At 39.4% G+C, this 17878-nt stretch overlaps 2 protein-coding genes across 12 annotated transcripts in view; one reads left to right on the top strand and one right to left on the bottom strand.

Moving 5' to 3' along the window:
* Positions 1-1240, bottom strand: part of Camkmt (calmodulin-lysine N-methyltransferase) — a 421570-nt gene extending 420330 nt beyond the window's left edge. The window contains exon 1 of one of the 3 annotated variants that reach the window (XM_074049616.1): positions 970-1240. In XM_074049616.1, the coding sequence (XP_073905717.1) occupies positions 970-1107 (138 nt within the window). In that variant the 5' untranslated portion in view covers positions 1108-1240. The remainder of the gene's footprint in view (positions 1-969) is intronic. The other 2 variants (XM_074049617.1, XM_074049615.1) reach the window with 2 other exon arrangements.
* A 193-nt stretch (positions 1241-1433) lies between these two features.
* Prepl (prolyl endopeptidase like) overlaps positions 1434-17878 on the top strand; it is a 55534-nt gene continuing 39089 nt past the window's right edge. For 2 of the 9 annotated variants that reach the window (XM_074049613.1, XM_074049612.1), the window contains exons 1-2: positions 1586-1714; positions 16915-17073. Coding sequence is in view for 2 of the 9 variants with exons in the window: in XM_074049607.1 (XP_073905708.1) it covers positions 3316-3534 (219 nt within the window). In the remaining 7 variants the exon portion in view is untranslated. Of the gene's footprint in view, positions 1715-3001; positions 3535-16914; positions 17074-17878 lie in introns of all 9 variants that reach the window. The other 7 variants (XM_074049610.1, XM_074049611.1, XM_074049605.1 and 4 more) reach the window with 5 other exon arrangements.

Here is a 17878-nt window from a genome sequence, read left to right as displayed (position 1 = left end):
AGGCGATTGTAGTACTCCTGAGGATATTGAAACAAGAGACCTGTATATACTGACATTTGGGATTCCCTAACAAAATGGTCAATGCCTGCAGAAGTTACCCTATAGTTCAGAGGCCTTTAATTTAGTCAGGATTGTTTAAAATCAGAACAGTGCTCTGAGCTCAAAAACACACCTGGCATTCCAGCTACAGAGATGTACAAATAGCATTCTGGTCCATGCTGGTACTGGGCATAAAGTAAGACCCTATTCTGGCGAGCACACGCCAGAATTTCCTTGACACCTGCACGTAAGTGAAGTCATCAGACACTCTAAAGTACCAGAAGTCACCGTCATCACCAGGACAACGCGCTCTGACACCTGGGAGAGCGAGTGTCACTTCACATACACGACATATGGGTGTGTGTGTGTGTGTGTGTGTGTGGAGAGAGAGAGAGAGAGAGAGAGAGAGAGAGAGAGAGAGAGAGAGTTCTTCCTCTCTTCTTACTCCCTTCTCTCCCGGCTGTACGGAGGAAACCGGGGTGACACGTGCAATGTCACTGTCCCCATACAGCCAGCCACACTGATCTCCAAAACACTTGGTGCCCGACGAGCAGACTAGGAACAGATGACCAGAGTCAGGCTGGGAGTTAAGACGGAAGAAGAAATCTGTGGAATAAGGGAAAGCAGAAGCAGGAAAGCGGGGCAGCACACGGTGGGGAGCGACTGGCGAGCAAGGGGACCGTCCCCCGCAAACGTCCAGGAGGGGTCTTCCACTTCCATCGAGTGTCCCGCGAGCTCAGCCATGGCTGTCCCGCCCCCCCACCCTGTCCCACCTCTTTGGTGGGACGCTTGGCAAGTGGCTCCGAGCAAACTGAGAGGGACTTCCCCAAAACTGCTAAGTAGAGCGAGCTGCCGCCGGCCAGTCGCTCACGGGATACCTGCGAGGGGAGTGGCCAGAGGGAAAGGCGAGGCGAGCCGGCTCTCCATTACCTGCCGCAGGAGCTTCCAGCGGGCGGCTCCTAGGGACGCCGAGACCACGGGCCCCCGGGCGGCGCCTCCAATCGTCGGACACACGCCTGCGACTCGCTCAGTGTCGCCTGCTCCGGCGTCTGCGACGTGCGACTCCATCTCACCACTAGAGCTGCCTTAACGCGGATTTGCTGTTCACACAGCTTTCCCCAGTCAGGACCTGCCAACTTATTTCCTGCCCGGACCTGTGACGCCCGGCCTCTCGCCAGCAGCTCTCGCGCGCGTGCCCTCCCCGAATTCCGCATTTCCGGGATTCGTGTCTCCTTGGCAACCCGGGAAGCGCTGTCACGTCATTGCACCAGTTTGTTGGTAGCCATCTTGAATGAGGGCAGGCCAGAAAATGAGGGTGGGCTGCGGTAGAGCTACTGGGACAATTTCCCACGTGGTTTTCTTCTTTCCTGCTTCAACTAGAGCTCAGAAGACTTCCAAAGAACCAAAAAGCTTGTATCTTTTAAGACTGAAGAATCCAGGAGTAGAAAAGCCCATCCCTGACCACAATAAAGATGGCGAAATGTGCTTAGCGTTCTTGCTGGATTGGGGTTACGTAGATCGGCGTGCTGCAAACCAGCTCTGGGCGCTCTGGGTAGGTTGCTGGGTGCAAAGCGCAGACCTCGGGTGGGACGTGGTTGTGGTGACTCCTGTTCCTTCCACAGAGCTTCGGGTTCTCCGGCCTGTCTTTGTGACCAGAACCGGACTCTCATTTTGCGTACGTATGGAGGGTGTACTGGGGTTCCCTTTCCTAATCCCTCTCCTCCCCGCACCCAGCCACCCCTCAGTGCCCTGGTCCCTCCTTTTGACCCGGGTCTCTTCACTGCGTGGTAACTGGTACCACTCCCTCACGCCCTGAGAGATGTTTTTTGTAGATATTTGCCGCGTCCCTAGAGTGTATGTTGCACAGGAAAACGAATAGTTCTCCTGGGAACATCCATTTATCATCCCACCCCCCCTCCCTAGCCTGGCGAACTGTCTTCTTCCTGCGGATGAAAGATAGATAGTTGGAGGCAGTGAGGAGAGATATGGTGATGTAGGTAGGGGGCTTTTCCTTTTTTTTGTTAGTGTCAGTTGCTGATCCTCATCTCCATTTGCCCATTATTTTGCTGCGACATACAAGATTAAGGGGGGAGGGGCGCCATAGTGATCAGATCCCTGGTAAATCTGACGCAGTATGCTAGGATAACGAGGGACATCTTAGAGAATTCCATGGTTACATTCAAGAGTGTACAACATACCTAAATTATTCCTGTGCTAATAATATTTACCTGTTGTTGAGTGTTTCCTACATGCCAGATACTGTATTAAGATCTTAACACAAATTGGACTTATTATTTAACAACAACCCCCAAAGGTAAGTGGTGTCATTATTTTAGTTTTGCCGATGAAGAACCTGAGATCCAGAGATGCAGGTAGTTAAGGGCAGGGTTCAAAAACTGAGCCCAGGTCTCTCATTTAATTACTTAACTAGCTGTCCAGGTTAAAAAGAACCTACCTCCCTGCAGAAACCTGAGATAGCCTCACGTTTTATTTGTGCATCTTGCAGTATTTGCTTTCAATTAAAGGGCTAATTACCCTTTTACGATTAAAGTCAACAGTTTGTGTACAAAATTTGGAATCAAATCAGATCAAATTTTTTGTTACACTACTTACTGCCCAAGTGACTTGGGGCATTTGTTTAAACCTCCCAAAGCCTCATTTCGCTCATGTGGAAAATGAGCATCAGTATAGCTGCCTTATCAAGTACCTATGAAGTTTAAATTAGAGTAGATAAAAAGCATCTGGCACATAGCCAACACTCAACAATTAGTCTCCCTTCCCCCATGTTTATTAAGTAATTTGGCTTTTCCAGTTTGTCCTCCACATACATACTGAAGATATGTTCGCAGTTATTAAGATCAAACCCATTTTCCGTTTTAAAGCCCTCATAGTTCTTAAGATTCCTCATTAAGTCTGCACTTAATTTGCAAATTTTTATTTTGTTTCTTGTTTTCTGTTTTAGTTTGACCATATGTGTACCAGAGTCAGTGCTGCATAGCTTGAGCCAAATAAAATTGACTTTACAAATGAGACTATTAAATCACATCTGCCAAGAAGTTATGATTTGAATGAAACTTTAAATTATGCAAGTTTTTAAGTTTATTTAATCTAAGTTATTAGCCATCTGCATTTATTTATAGCCTAAGGGGTTTATAGCCCTGGGATAAGATCTGGCAATCTTAGAAGCTCTGAAAACCCACTACTGTATAATCATACATATGAATCATTCATGTGCTGGCAGTCCCTACGGGAGCATATACCAGGGACTTTGATATCATGCAGCAGAAGACCAAATTATTTCTCCAAGCTTTGAAGTATAGTATTCCTCATCTTGGGAAATGCATGCAGAAACAGCATTTGAATCACTGTAACTTCGCTGATCATTATTATAATAGAATAAAATTGAAAAAATATCACCTAACCAAGTGTCTGCAGAGTAAACCCAAGATATCAGAGTTAGCAAGAAACATCCCAAGTCGGAGCTTCTCATGTAAGGTATGGACTATTTAAGTTACCCTATTTGTAGGTTATTAAGGTTAATTTTAGTTAAAAAAATACAGAATGGATAAGATATCAGAGTTACTAGTTTTCTAAGTAATTCTAACTTGATTTTAAAGTTTTTCAAGCTCAATTATCTATAGTCAAATATAAGTATAAAAGAATGCATACATGTCTCTTTAGAGAACTAAAATGTAATATATGAAAATGTAAAAATGATTCACCTCAGGATTTCCTTAGTGTGCTTGCCTTGTGTTTCAAAATATAATTCAGCTTCCTAGAATACAAAATTATAGTTCTGAATAAATCCTAATAATAATGCTGATTGTTTTATGAATCCCAAGTTAGCAAACTTAAGTAAAGACTATATGATTGTGTGTTATTCCCCTGTTTAAAAAAAAAAAAAAAAGAAAAACTGTTTTGCATGTTTTATCATTTGGGTCCTTCACGAAGACACTCAGACTATTGTACTTCTGCCAAACCCCAAGCTGTGGAATTGAACTCAACCTTGAGGACCTGATTGCCTTTATAGAGAGAGTGACCACATGTTCCATTTTGCCTGGGACAGTCCCAAGTCCCAACAACACCACCTGTTGTAATTATTAATAGTCCTCTTTCCTCTCAAAAGTGTCCCAGTTAAGTTGTTAAAGTATATGGTCATCCTGCTTATTTGAAATTAAGGCGTTTATACTGCTGCCTCTTTGACAGATAATCCTGTCTTTGGCTATGTTCCTTAAGTTCCTTAAACTACATGTGGGGTATATTGATAAAATTTTTACGTTTTTTTTACGTTTGCCTACTGGACTAAATCTTGGCTCTTTAGATTGTTTTATTCTGTATTGTGTTTAGAACATTTTGTATGTAATTTATAAAGAGTAGGTGAGACTTGCTTCAGAGTTGCAGCTGTGAGATTAGCTCACACCCCAGACAGGAGGCTGACTATTTTTCCCTCCATTTGTCCCTATAGCAACTTTTCAGTTCTCTCTCTAGATTCCCACTCCTAGAAACTATAGCCTGACTCAGCAACTCCAAGAACAGAGGCTCTTTTATTAATTTTTTTTTTACCTGATAAATCAGTCCTGCTCCACACATTGTATATCAACCATTCTCTCTATGATAAATGATTGATCAAATGCTGTGGTCTTAAGCTGGGCACTGATGGCTATGCCTATAAATCGTAGCTACTTGGAAGGCTGATCTGGGGAGGATTGTGGTTCGAGGCCATCCTGGGCAAAAAGGTTCACAAGTCCCCATCTCAATAGCTAAGCATGGTAGTGTCTGTCTGTCATCCAAGCTACACAGCAGGAAGCATAAAATAGGAGGATCATGGTCCATACCATCTTGGGCAAAAAGTGAGACTCTATTTCCAAAATAACCAGAAGAGAAAGGGCTAGATGGAGGCGTGTCTGAAACTGTAGAGTGCCTTTCCAACAAGTGCAAAGCCTTGAATTCAAGACCCAGTACCTTAAAAGAAAAAACGAAAACTTTATTCTTATGATCACTGAGACCTGGAGAAGCTTTGTAAAGATACTCCTGCTGCTGTAAAGATAGTCAAGACAAGAATACATTTCCTTCTTTCAGCAAGCATCCACCAAGTTCCAACTGTCCATTCTTACTGGTTACATTAAAGTAGAAAAAAATTCAGTATATCTCTTTAAAGACCTATCACCTTTATAACTAAAGAACAAGAGAAAACAGGCTGTGTTATAGAAATGGTGGAAAGCAAAAGAACTAGCCTTGACTGGTTAACTGTACTAATCAGGAATTTTCATTTTCTTGGTGTTCCTAAAAGTCCTCTAAGAGCTAAAATTTCATGATTTTCTACTTCTCTCTGTCTTATTACCTTAGCAACAAATTAGTACCTATAACTTTGGGATTATTTAGCAGTACCACCTTTTGCAGCCGAGGTATATATCAGAAATCCTGGGGAGTTTTTTTAGAAATACAGATCCTGAATCTCACCCACATCTGCTGACCCATATCACTACAGTTGAGGCTTAAGGATCTAGTTGATTGGTTGGTTGATTGTTTTTGAGGCAGTCGTGTCATGTTGTCCAGCCTGGTCTCAAAAACCTGGCCTCAACCCATCCTTCGGCCTCAGCTTCCTGAATAGCTGGGAACTACAGCTACTCGATTAAACAAGTCCGTTTCTTAAAGTTCTTCAAATAATTCTGAAAAATTCCTAGCCAGCCATTGACAGCACACTTATATTTAGAAACTGGAGATACTTGGCGATCAAGTGTTTTGATCTAAACTTAATTCATTCTATTGTGAAGTTCTTTTTGGCAAGTAGCTTAGCTTTCCATTTGCATTAACCAGATGGCAAACTTATTCCATTACACTCACATGCCCACTAATTGATAATCAAAGGCTAGCATCAAACCAGATACCACATTTGTCTTCCCTATCATCTTCCACTGTTCTGCCTATAAGTAATTTCTGAAATCTTTGATCATGATAATATGAACAAGATTTTTTTTTAGTAAGTAAAGAGATGACTTAAATTCTTTGGTTAAATATGTGTTATTTGTCTTTACCATACAGATTAACTGTTCTGCAATGGTCTCTTCCCTCCCCCCGCCCTCAGCCTCCACCTAGGAAATTGAACCCAAAGTCTCATGAATGTTAGGCTAGTGCTCTACCACAGAACTACACCCCAGCCCTGGCCTCTTAAATATGTAGGTTGACAGATATTTTCTTCACTGACAGTATGATTTGTGATTTGTAAGAATCACTGGTTATACTTAGCATGTTCAAAACATCAGGAAAGGAATAGAAAAGAAAAACTTTGAAGAAAAACTCAGAAATGCTAGAAAGAACAAATGTAGTCTCAATAGTTTTGGGTTTTTTTTTTTTTAACTCACAGAGTGGGACTGTATTATAGATACAACTTCATTATTGGTTATTTTTTCCACTTCTCATTTTCTTTTTAACCTCCTTGAGTCTGGCTTCCACTCCTTTACCAGTGGTCTAGGAGGAAAAAAAAAAAATAGCGTGATGATGGTAGAGATTAAAGAAATGTAGACAGATTCAACACATATGGAAGTTAGTGCAGTGTTTTTGAAAGTATGTCATATATGATGGTACACGTGGTTTGGTATGCATGACTTCTGTCAGAGTCACCAAAGATGTGACATATTTCAATCCAGTGGATTCTCTTATAGGCTCTCAATATACCTTGGTCCTGGCCTTTTTCTTTCTTTAATTTCTTCCTGAGTGAGCTTATCAATTCCCATGCATCTAAGTAACATAGCAATTATTGTCCTATCTCAGACTCCTTTCTGAGCCTCTTTCTTGGTGTCTACCTAATAATCTCCAGTGAACATCTCACTAACTTCTCAAACTATCCACAGTTGAACTTCAACTCCCCCAACCCTGATTTAACTTTTTTTCTTTTTACTGGGACTAGGGTTTGAACTCAGAGCTTCATGCTTTCAAAGCATAGGTGCCCTTGTATGCACATATGAATAATAAAACAATAAACAAAATAAAAAAATAAAAAATAAGCATAAGTGCTCTACCACTTGAGTAACATCTCCAGGCCATTTTGCTGTGGCTATTGGGAGATGGGGTCTCAAGAACTATTTTCCCAGGCCACCTCAAATATCAGTTCTCCTAATCTCAGTCTCCTAAGTAGGTAGGATTACAAGCCCGAGCCACCAGCACCCGGCTTCACCTCTTCTTTATCTCACTGCTGTATACACAGTTGTTCGAGCTAGAACACTGAAAGGCATTTTTTGCTTTTCCATTCTTTTACCTTACCATCACATCCATTAACAGCATATCCAAAAATAACTTTGTTATTTTTGCCATAGTTCTATACCAGCTAGTCTTATTATTTGTTTACTTTAATATAATCAGTTTGTCCCATCCCAAGGAATAACATTCAGTAAATGTTTTGATGTTCTAGTTATATAACTTTTCTAATAAAATGTTCATGTACCCCAAATTATGTATTCCATCATATATGACATATTTTGAGAAACACTGCATTAACCTCTAAAATGTGTATTGAATTTGCTCACATTTCTGTCTTCACCATCATCACTCTAGTTATCTTTTACCTGGACTACTGATAAAAACTAAACAGTCTCCTTGCCCTCTTTTTCCCTCCCAACCTATTTTCTGTGCAATTAGAAGAATAACATTAAAATATAAATTAGTTAATGTCACTCCCCAGCTTATAATCTTTCTAAAACTTATTTCATAAACAATTCACTTTCCTAGTCAGGCATGGTAACGCATGCCTATAGTCCCAACTACTGGGGAGGTTGAAGCAGGAGGATCACTTGAACACCTAAGTTTGAATCCAACCTGGGCAACATAACAAGACCATGTCTCAAAAGAAAAAAAGTTTCCTAATTGTGTCCCCCAGTGCCATGCAAGATCTATCCCCTTTCTCATTTGGTGCCCTTTGCCCCACTTTCTCTTTGGTTAAGCTACCATGGGTATCTCCCAAATTGAAGAACACAACATACTAGTCCCTAATCCTATTCACCAGTATTCTTTCTCTTTATTTTACATCATCATGATTAATTATTACCTTCTGCGTAGTTACTCTGATTACTCTGGTCAGAAATCGCCTTTCTTAGAAGATAGCATTTAGTCAAGACCTAAAGTAAAAAGAACTAGGCAGTAGGAGCAGCATGGGTAAAAGCTCATAGTCAGATTCTGCAAGCTGTGTACCCAGCATGGTTAAAGATGAGCCAAAAGAGATAAACAGGGGCAGATCATATAGGGGTAGTTGTAAATCTTCTGAGAAATTTGAACTGCATCGTAAAAGCAGTAGGATGCCATTAAAAAATGTAGATGCAATCAAATTTGCATTTTCAAGGAACCACTATTGTGATAGAATTGCAGAAAGTAGATTGGAAATAGAAAGCCTTGTTCATAACATATGAGTGTGGATGAGAGCCCAAACGAATTAACCTCATCATTACAAGACGGCTGTACTTTATTTGAGACATATTTTAGAAAATACAGAATATAGGCAATTCATTGACTGTTTTGGCTTTTAAATCTGAAAGTCCTCACAAGTGTTTCTCTTCTTTTTTTTTTTCTTAAGAGAGAGGGGGGACAAAACTTGATCTAAATTGACACAAAGATATTATCTTTTATTTAGTGCACATAATGATGTTTTGTTCTGAAATTTTTTTTGTATTTGATTATAGGATGGTATCCCACTATAAATTGGGATGGGCTAACTTTCCAAAATCACAAATTTAAAACACATCTGTATCATTATGCCTCAGATAGACTTATTCCACACTCACATATGTAACCTTAATGTTAGATCTTAAGAGTGTGGAAAGGGAAAGAATAAATATAGACTTAATAACACTGTATTTACTTCTATGCTATTACGTCATTTCAAGCTTTTTTTATCTCTCTGCTAGATTGAGAAGTCCTTTTTTTTTTTTTTTTTTTCATTTTTCTTTTATTATTCACATGTGCATACAAGGCTTGGTTCATTTCTCCCCCCTGCCCCCACCCCCTCCCTTACCACCCACTCCACCCCCTCCCTCTCCCCCCCTCAATACCCAGCAGAAACTATTTTGCTCTTATCTCTAATTTTGTTGTAGAGAGAGTATAAGCAATAATAGGAAGGAACAAGGGGTTTTGCTGGTTGAGATAAGGATAGCTATACAGGGCATTGACTCACATTGATTTCCTGTGCGTGGGTGTTACCTTCTAGGTTAATTCTTTTTGATCTAACCTTTTCTCTAGTTCCTGGTCTCCTTTTCCTATTGGCCTCAGTTGCTTTAAGGTATCTGCTTTAGTTTCTCTGCGTTAAGGGCAACAAATGCTAGCTAATTTTTTAGGTGTCTTACTTATCCTCACCCCTCCCTTGTGTGCTCTCGCTTTTATCATGTGCTCATAGTCCAATCCCCTTGTTGTGTTTGCCCTTGATCTAATGTCCACATATGAGGGAGAACATACGATTTTTGGTCTTTTGAGCCAGGCTAACCTCACTCAGAATGATGTTCTCCAATTCCATCCATTTACCAGCGAATGATAACATTTCGTTCTTCATGGCTGCATAAAATTCCATTGTGTATAGATACCACATTTTCTTAATCCATTCGTCAGTGGTGGGGCATCTTGGCTGTTTCCATAACTTGGCTATTGTGAATAGTGCTGCAATAAACATGGATGTGCAAGTGCCTCTGGAGTAACTGTCTTTTGGGTATATCCCCAAGAGTGGTATTGCTGGATCAAATGGTAGATCGATGTCCAGCTTTTTAAGTAGCCTCCAAATTTTTTTCCAGAGTGGTTGTACTAGTCTACATTCCCACCAACAGTGTAAGAGGGTTCCTTTTTCCCCGCATCCTCGCCAACACCTGTTGTTGGTGTTGCTGATGATGGCTATTCTAACAGGGGTGAGGTGGAATCTTAGTGTGGTTTTAATTTGCATTTCCTTTATTGCTAGAGATGGTGAGCATTTTTTCATGTGTTTTCTGGCCATTTGAATTTCTTCTTTTGAGAAAGTTCTGTTTAGTTCACATGCCCATTTCTTTATTGGTTCATTAGTTTTGGGAGAATTTAGTTTTTTAAGTTCCCTATATATTCTGGTTATCAGTCCTTTGTCTGATGTATAATTGGCAAATATTTTCTCCCACTCTGTGGGTGTTCTCTTCAGTTTAGAGACCATTTCTTGTGATGAACAGAAGCTTTTTAGTTTTATGAGGTCCCATTTATCTATGCTATCTTTTAGTTGCTGTGCTGCTGGGGTTTCATTGAGAAAGTTCTTACCTATACCTACTAACTCCAGAGTATTTCCTACTCTTTCTTGTATCAACTTAAGAGTTTGGGGTCTGATATTAAGATCCTTGATCCATTTTGAGTTAATCTTGGTATAGGGTGATATACATGGATCTAGTTTCAGTTTTTTGCAGACTGCTAACCAGTTTTCCCAGCAGTTTTTGTTGAAGAGGCTGCTATTTCTCCATCGTATATTTTTAGCTCCTTTGTCAAAGATAAGTTGCTCATAGTTGTGTGGCTTCATATCTGGATCCTCTATTCTGTTCCACTGGTCTTCATGTCTGTTTTTGTGCCAGTACCATGCTGTTTTTATTGTTATTGCTTTGTAATATAGTTTGAAGTCTGGTATTGTGATACCTCCTGCATTGTTCTTTTGACTGAGTATTGCCTTGGCTATTCGTGGCCTCTTGTGTTTCCATATAAATTTCACAGTAGATTTTTCAATCTCTTTAATGAATGTCATTGGAATTTTGATGGGAATTGCATTAAACATATAGATTACTTTGGGGAGTATCGACATTTTTACTATGTTGATTCTACCAATCCATGAGCATGGGAGATCTCTCCACTTTCTATAGTCTTCCTCAATCTCTTTCTTCAGAAGTGTATAGTTTTCCTTGTAGAGGTCTTTCACATCTTTTGTTAGGTTTACACCTAGGTATTTGATTTTGTTTGAGGCTATTGTAAATGGAATTGTTTTCATACATTCTTTTTCCGTTTGCTCATTGTTAATGTATATAAATGCTAATGATTTTTCTATGTTGATTTTATATCCTGCTACTTTGCTATAGCTATTGATGATGTCTAGAAGCTTCTGAGTCGAGTTTTTTGGGTCTTTAAGGTATAGGATCATGTCGTCTGCAAATAGGGATATTTTGACAGTTTCTTTACCTATTTGTATTCCTTTTATTCCTTCTTCTTGCCTAATTGCTCTGGCTAAGAATTCCAGTACTATGTTGAATAGGAGTGGAGATAGTGGGCATCCTTGTCTGGTTCCTGATTTTAGAGGGAATGGTTTTAATTTTTCTCCGTTAAGTATAATGCTGGCTGTAGGTTTGTCATATATAGCTTTTATAATGTTGAGGAACTTTCCTTCTATTCCTAGTTTTCTTAGAGCTTTTATCATGAAATGATGTTGGATCTTATCAAAGGCTTTTTCTGCATCTATTGAGATGATCAAGTGGTTTTTGTCTTTGCTTCTGTTAATGTGGCTTATTACGTTTATTGATTTTCGTATGTTGAACCACCCCTGCATCCCTGGGATGAAGCCTACCTGGTCGTGGTGAATAATCTTTTTGATGTGTTGCTGAATTCGATTTGCCATTATTTTGTTGAGGATTTTTGCATCAATGTTCATTAAGGAGATTGGCCTATAGTTCTCCTTTTTGGAGATGTCTTTGCCTGGTTTGGGGATAAGTGTAATACTGGCTTCATAAAATGTGTTTGGCAGTTTTCCTTCCCTTTCTATTTCATGGAACAGTTTAAGGAGGGTTGGTATCAGTTCTTCTTTAAAGGTCTGATAGAATTCAGCAGAGAATCCATCAGGTCCTGGGCTTTTCTTTTTGGGGAGACTCTTGATTGCTGCTTCAATTTCATTTTGTGTTATAGGTCTATTCAGGTGATTAATTTCCTCTTGGTTCAGTTTTGGATGATCATATGTATCTAGAAATCTGTCCATTTCTTTTAGATTTTCAAATTTATTTGAATATAGGTTCTCAAAGTAGTCTCTGATGATTTCCTGGACTTCCATGGTGTTTGTTGTTATCTCCCCTTTTGCATTCCTGATTCTACTAATTTGGGTTTTTTCTCTCCTCATTTTAGTCAGGTTTGCCAGGGGTCTATCGATCTTGTTTATTTTTTCAAAGAACCAACTTTTTGTTTCATTAATTCTTTGTATGGTTTTTTTGGTTTCTATTTCATTGATTTCAGCTCTTATTTTTATTATTTCTCTCCTTCTATTTGTTTTGGGATTTGCTTGTTCTTGTTTTTCTAGGAGTTTGAGATGTATCATTAGGTCATTGATTTGGGATCTTTCAATCTTTTTAATATATGCACTCATGGCTATAAACTTTCCTCTCAAGACTGCCTTAGCTGTGTCCCATAGGTTCCGGTAGGTTGTGTTTTCATTTTCATTGACTTCCAGGAACATTTTAATTTCCTCTTTTATTGCATCGATGATCCATTCTTCATTAAGTAATGAGTTATTTAGTTTCCAGCTGTTTGCATGTTTTTTGTCTTTACTTTTGTTGTTGAGTTCTACTTTTACTGCATTGTGGTCAGATAGTATGCATGGTATTATTTCTATTTTCTTATATTTGCTGAGGCTTGCTTTGTGCCCTAGGATATGATCTATTTTGGAGAAGGTTCCATGGGCTGCTGAGAAGAATGTATATTGTGTTGAAGTTGGATGAAATGTTCTGTAGACATCTACTAGGTCCACTTGATCTATTGCATATTTTAGGTCTTGGATTTCTTTATTGAGTTTTTGTTTGGATGACCTATCTATTGATGATAATGGAGTGTTAAAGTCTCCCACAACCACTGTGTTGGCGTTTATATATGCTTTTAGGTCTTTCAGGGTATGTTTGATGAAATTGGGTGCGTTGACATTGGGTGCGTACAGATTGATGATTATTATTTCCTTTTGGTCTATTTCCCCTTTTCTTAGTATGGAATGTCCTTCTTTATCTCGTTTGATCAATGTAGGTTTGAAGTCTACTTTGTCAGAGATAAGTATTGCTACTCCTGCTTGTTTTCGGGGGCCATTGGCTTGGTAAATCTTCTTCCAGCCTTTCATCCTAAGCATATGCTTATTTCTGTCGGTGAGATGAGTCTCCTGTAAGCAACAAAATGTTGGATCTTCTTTTTTAATCCATTTTGTCAAACGGTGTCTTTTGATGGGTGAATCAAGTCCATTAACATTAAGTGTTAGTACTGATAGGTATGTGGTGATTCCTGCCATTTAGTTATCTTAGTTGTTTGAAGGTTTGATTGTGTGTACCTAACTTGATGTTACTCTCTTCTGTCTTGCTTTTTCTTATCCTGTGGTTTGGTGCTACCTGCCTTTTCATGGTTAAGTTGGGTGTCACTTTCTGTGTGCAGGATCCCTTGCAGAATCTTTTGTAATGGTGGCTTTGTGGTCACATATTGTTTTAGTTTCTGCTTATCATGGAAGACTTTTATTGCTCCATCTATTTTGAATGATAGCTTTGCTGGGTAGAGTATCCTGGGGTTGAAGTTATTTTCATTCAGTGCCCGGAAGATCTCACCCCACGCTCTTCTTGCTTTTAATGTTTCTGTTGAGAAATCTGCTGTGATTTTGATGGGTTTACCTTTGTATGTTACTTGTTTTTTCTCTCTTGCAGCCTTCAATATTCTTTCCTTAGTTTCTGAACTTGTTGTTTTAATGATGATATGTCGTGGAGTAGTTCTATTTTGATCTGGTCTGTTTGGTGTCCTGGAGGCCTCTTGCATTTGTATGGGAATATCTTTCTCTAGATTTGGGAAATTTTCCGTTATTATTTTGTTGAATATATTACGCATTCCCTTCGCTTGCACCTCTTCTCCTTCTTCGATGCCCATGATTCTCAAGTTTGGTCTTTTGATGGAGTCAGTGAGTTCTTGCATCTTCTTTTCACAGGTCTTGAGTTGTTTAATTAATAGTTCTTCAGTTTTTCCTTTAATTACCATTTCATCTTCAAGTTCTGAGATTCTGTCTTCTGTTTGTTCTATTCTGCTGGATTGGCCTTCCGTTTTGTTTTGCAGTTCTGTTTCGTTCTTTTTTCTGAGGTTTTCCATATCCTGGCTGTTTTCTTCTTTATTGTTGTCTATTTTTGTCCTGAGTTCATTTATCCATTTATTCATTGTGTTCTCTCTTTCACTTTGGTGTTTATACAGTGCTTCTATGGTTTCCTTTATTTCTTCTTTTGCTTTTTCAAATTCTCTATTTTTATTGTCTTGGAATTTCTTGAGTGTCTCCTGTACATTTTGGTTGACCCTATCCAGTATCATCTCTATAAAATTCTCATTGAGTACTTGTAGTATGTCTTCTTTTAAATTATTCTTGTAGGCTTCATTGGGTCCTTTGGCATAGTTTATCTTCATTTTGTTGGAGTCTGGCTCTGAGTTTCTGTTCTCTTCATTCCCCTCTGGTTCCTGTACTAATTTTTTGCTGTGGGGAAACTGGTTTCCTTGTTTTTTCTGTCTTCCTGTCATTGTCCTTGGTGTTGTTACTGTCCCTGTACTGTGTGTAATTAAGTATTTTCTAGCTTGTAATAATAACAATGGTAATATTGAGAATGGAAGAGTGAGCTGAGATGGAAAGCAAGAAGTTAAAGAAAAGGGGAAAACAAATATACAGACAAGAGGGAGAAAGCAGAACAAGGTATCAGACAAGAGAGTTTCAAAGGTATAAACAGGGAGTGTTAGTGTATTAATCGACAGTAAGCTGAACAGACAATAGAGAGACAGAGAGAGGATTGAAAAATCAAAGATAAAAAAAAATAAAAAATAAGTATATGAAAGTAATATCTATTTATAAAAATGATTTAAAATAAAATGGAAAATAGAAAATTAAAAAAAAAAAAAAAAAAGCCAAAAAACTTCCAAGTTTATATGCAATGCAATTTCAGTCTTAATAATTTGGATGTCCGTCTCAATCTCCAGTCCTGGAGTTGGTGCCTCAGATGTTGTTCTGTAGTTGTCTCATCAAAGGGGATGCATAAAGTAGAACAAAACTCCACTCACACACACACAGAAAAAAAAAAAAAAACCCACCAAGTGTCCCCAGTTCAAATGCAATACAGTTTCAGTAAGTTTTTCGGCTTGCAGGTGTAATTCAGTTGTTCTCTCATGAAAGGTAGGGAGAAAAAGAAAAAAAAAAGCGTCTGGAGGCAGTTCTGAGAGTGGTATCTGCAACTGTGGCTTGCCTGCCTGCTGCTCTCAGCCTGTAGCTGGCGGTGTTATTTATGCAGATGTCTGGGGTGAGCTTAGCACTCACCTGGTCCCACAGGCTTTGTTTGCTCAGAGTTCTCCTGTGCGGCGGCCTCTGCCACAGGCTTTCCCCTTTCCAAGCACTGGGAAAGGTGACACTGCCCCGCGTTGTCAGGCCTGCGTGTTTATTTACAGTTCACGTGGGAAGTGGGTCTTCCCTCCTCTCACAAGCGTCCCACTCCTGGTTGCTGGCGCGCCCCGCTCCCGCCAGAGCCTCTCCGCCTGCCCGGCTCGTTTATTTACAGTCCCGGGAAGGGTTCCCTTCCCCCAATCTTCAGCGCTCAGGGCGCCCCACCCTCTTTCCAGCGTGTCTTAACTGTTCTTATTGCTTAGTACTCAGTTTCTCTTTTTTTCCCGGGTGGAGGTCAGTCTGTCCAGGGGGCTATGCTGCTCTGGCCCAGGCTTGTCTGTTGGGGAACCGCGGTACCGCGAAGCTCACCTGGTCCGCGTCTTCCCAAACTGTATGGGCGCCGGCCACTGGCGGCCCCGGGGGCCCTCCTCGGTTCTCCGTTTAACGTGAAGTGGAGATTCTCTGCGTCGGCTGGAGATGTGGAGGGGTCAAAGTTATGCCTTTTCTCAGTGATTATGCCTGCAAAGTGTGTCTCCAGCGTCTCTCCAAGATTTCACTATAGGAGGCTCGCTTTCTGCTTCCTACCTCTAGCCGCCATCTTGGAATTCTCCTTGAGAAGTCCTTAGAGACAAGAATTATGTAATACACAACTTGCGTAGCACAATAAATAGATAAATAATAAATGTTTATGGAATGTATTAATAGTTAAATGAAACATTTTTTTTCTTTTCATGTAACCATAAATGTTGCTGCAAAAAAGGCCTAGACATCATCCAGGCTAAACTCTTTTTTTTTTTAAAGTGTGTGATCTCTTTCAGTTCATAAAAATGAACATATGGTATAAGACATAAAAGTCTAACTTTATCTTTTTAATTATGGATGTCCAGTTTTCTCAACACAATTTGTTGAAAAGACTAATCTTTTCCCATTGAACTGCCTTGGTATTCTTGTTGAAAATGAGTTGACCATAAATGCAAGGATGTCATAGAGAATACCATAAAAAATACCCACATCCCTGCTTCTCAGTGTGACTTTTTTCTTAGCTACAAAAATTATGGATAGATTTGAAAGATGCCTGACTACTTCCTTTGTCATTTTCCATTACCTCCCCAGTGGTGGCCATTATCTGTAATTTTCTTTCCATGCGTGTTTCTATATAAATTACATATGTATTTGTGTAATTTTTACACAATACTAATATTTTAATATTCTTGCATGTCTAACAATGCATATTCTGCATTGTTAGCTTAGTCTTTTGCTCAACATTATGATTCTGAAATTCAACATTAATACATGTATCTCTAGTTCATTTACTGCAGCCATTATATAGTGTTCCATAGTATTGTATACCATAATCATTTTCTTTGAACAAGCATGTAAGTTGTTTCTAATTTCCAAACTCATCACCCCACCTCCAAAATGCTGCAAAGCATAGTGTTATTTGTACCCCTTGTGCATTTATCAGACTTTTTTGGTGGTGCTGGGGTTTGAACTCAGAGTTAGTTAGCATTTTTCATAGACTCACTGAACTTACTTTTTTTTTTTTTTTCCAGTACTGGGGTTTAAACTCAGGGCCTACACCTTGAGCCACTCCACCAGCCCTTTTTTATGATGTGTATTTTCGAGATAGGGTCTCGCAAACTATTTACCTGGGCTGGCTTCAAACCACAGTCCTCCTGATCTCTGCCTCCTGAATAACTAGGATTACAAGTGTAAGCCTCCAGCACCTTGCTGACTTTATCTTCTTGAATTGCTTATTCATGTGCTTTGGCCATTTTTTGTCTTTTCTTACTAATTCATGAGTTCTTTTTATGTTTTGGGCCTTTTAAAAATGTGGCCTATAGATATTTTATCCATATTTGTTCTGTCTTCTTTGTGTGTGTGTGTGTGTGTGTGTGTGTGTGTGTGTGTGTGTGTGTTTTCTTTATGTTTTTGGTTTTTTTTGCAGTACTGGGGTTTTGAACTTGGGGCCTTGCACTTGCTAGGCAATTACACCACCACTTGAGTCACACCCCATGGTCTTTTTGCTTTATTTTAGTTATTTTTCAAATAGGGTATGGACCACAATCTTTTTGTTTATGCCTCCCATGTAATTAGGATGACAGGTAAGTACCACCATGCCCAGATTTATTGATTGAGATGGGGTCTTGCTTACTTTTTGCCCAAGCTGGTCCTGTAATCCTCCTGATCTCTGCCTCTCAAGTGTTATAAGCATGAGACACTGCACCTGACTTTTTTTTTTTTCTTTAAGTAGTGCAAGGGATGGAACCCAGCACTCTAGGCAACACTGTGGCTTTGAGCTATATTCCCAACCCTATGATACCTTTTGTTAAATAAGTTTTTAAATTTTAAGTTTTGGGCTGTGTTTTATTTGATTCAGCTGATACTTGTTGAACACCTACCATGACCATTCTAAATATTGAGCACATAACAATGAATAAACAGAATAAAATATAAGAGTAAGATATAAAATATGTTACATTTAAGTAACACAGTGAAGAAGTTATTTGGCCATAA

This window comes from Castor canadensis, chromosome 12, assembly GCF_047511655.1.
Source record: "Castor canadensis chromosome 12, mCasCan1.hap1v2, whole genome shotgun sequence".
NCBI lineage: Eukaryota > Metazoa > Chordata > Mammalia > Rodentia > Castoridae > Castor > Castor canadensis.
The sequence above is the reverse complement of the archived record's forward strand: the minus strand, read 5'-3'. Positions and strand labels throughout refer to the sequence as shown.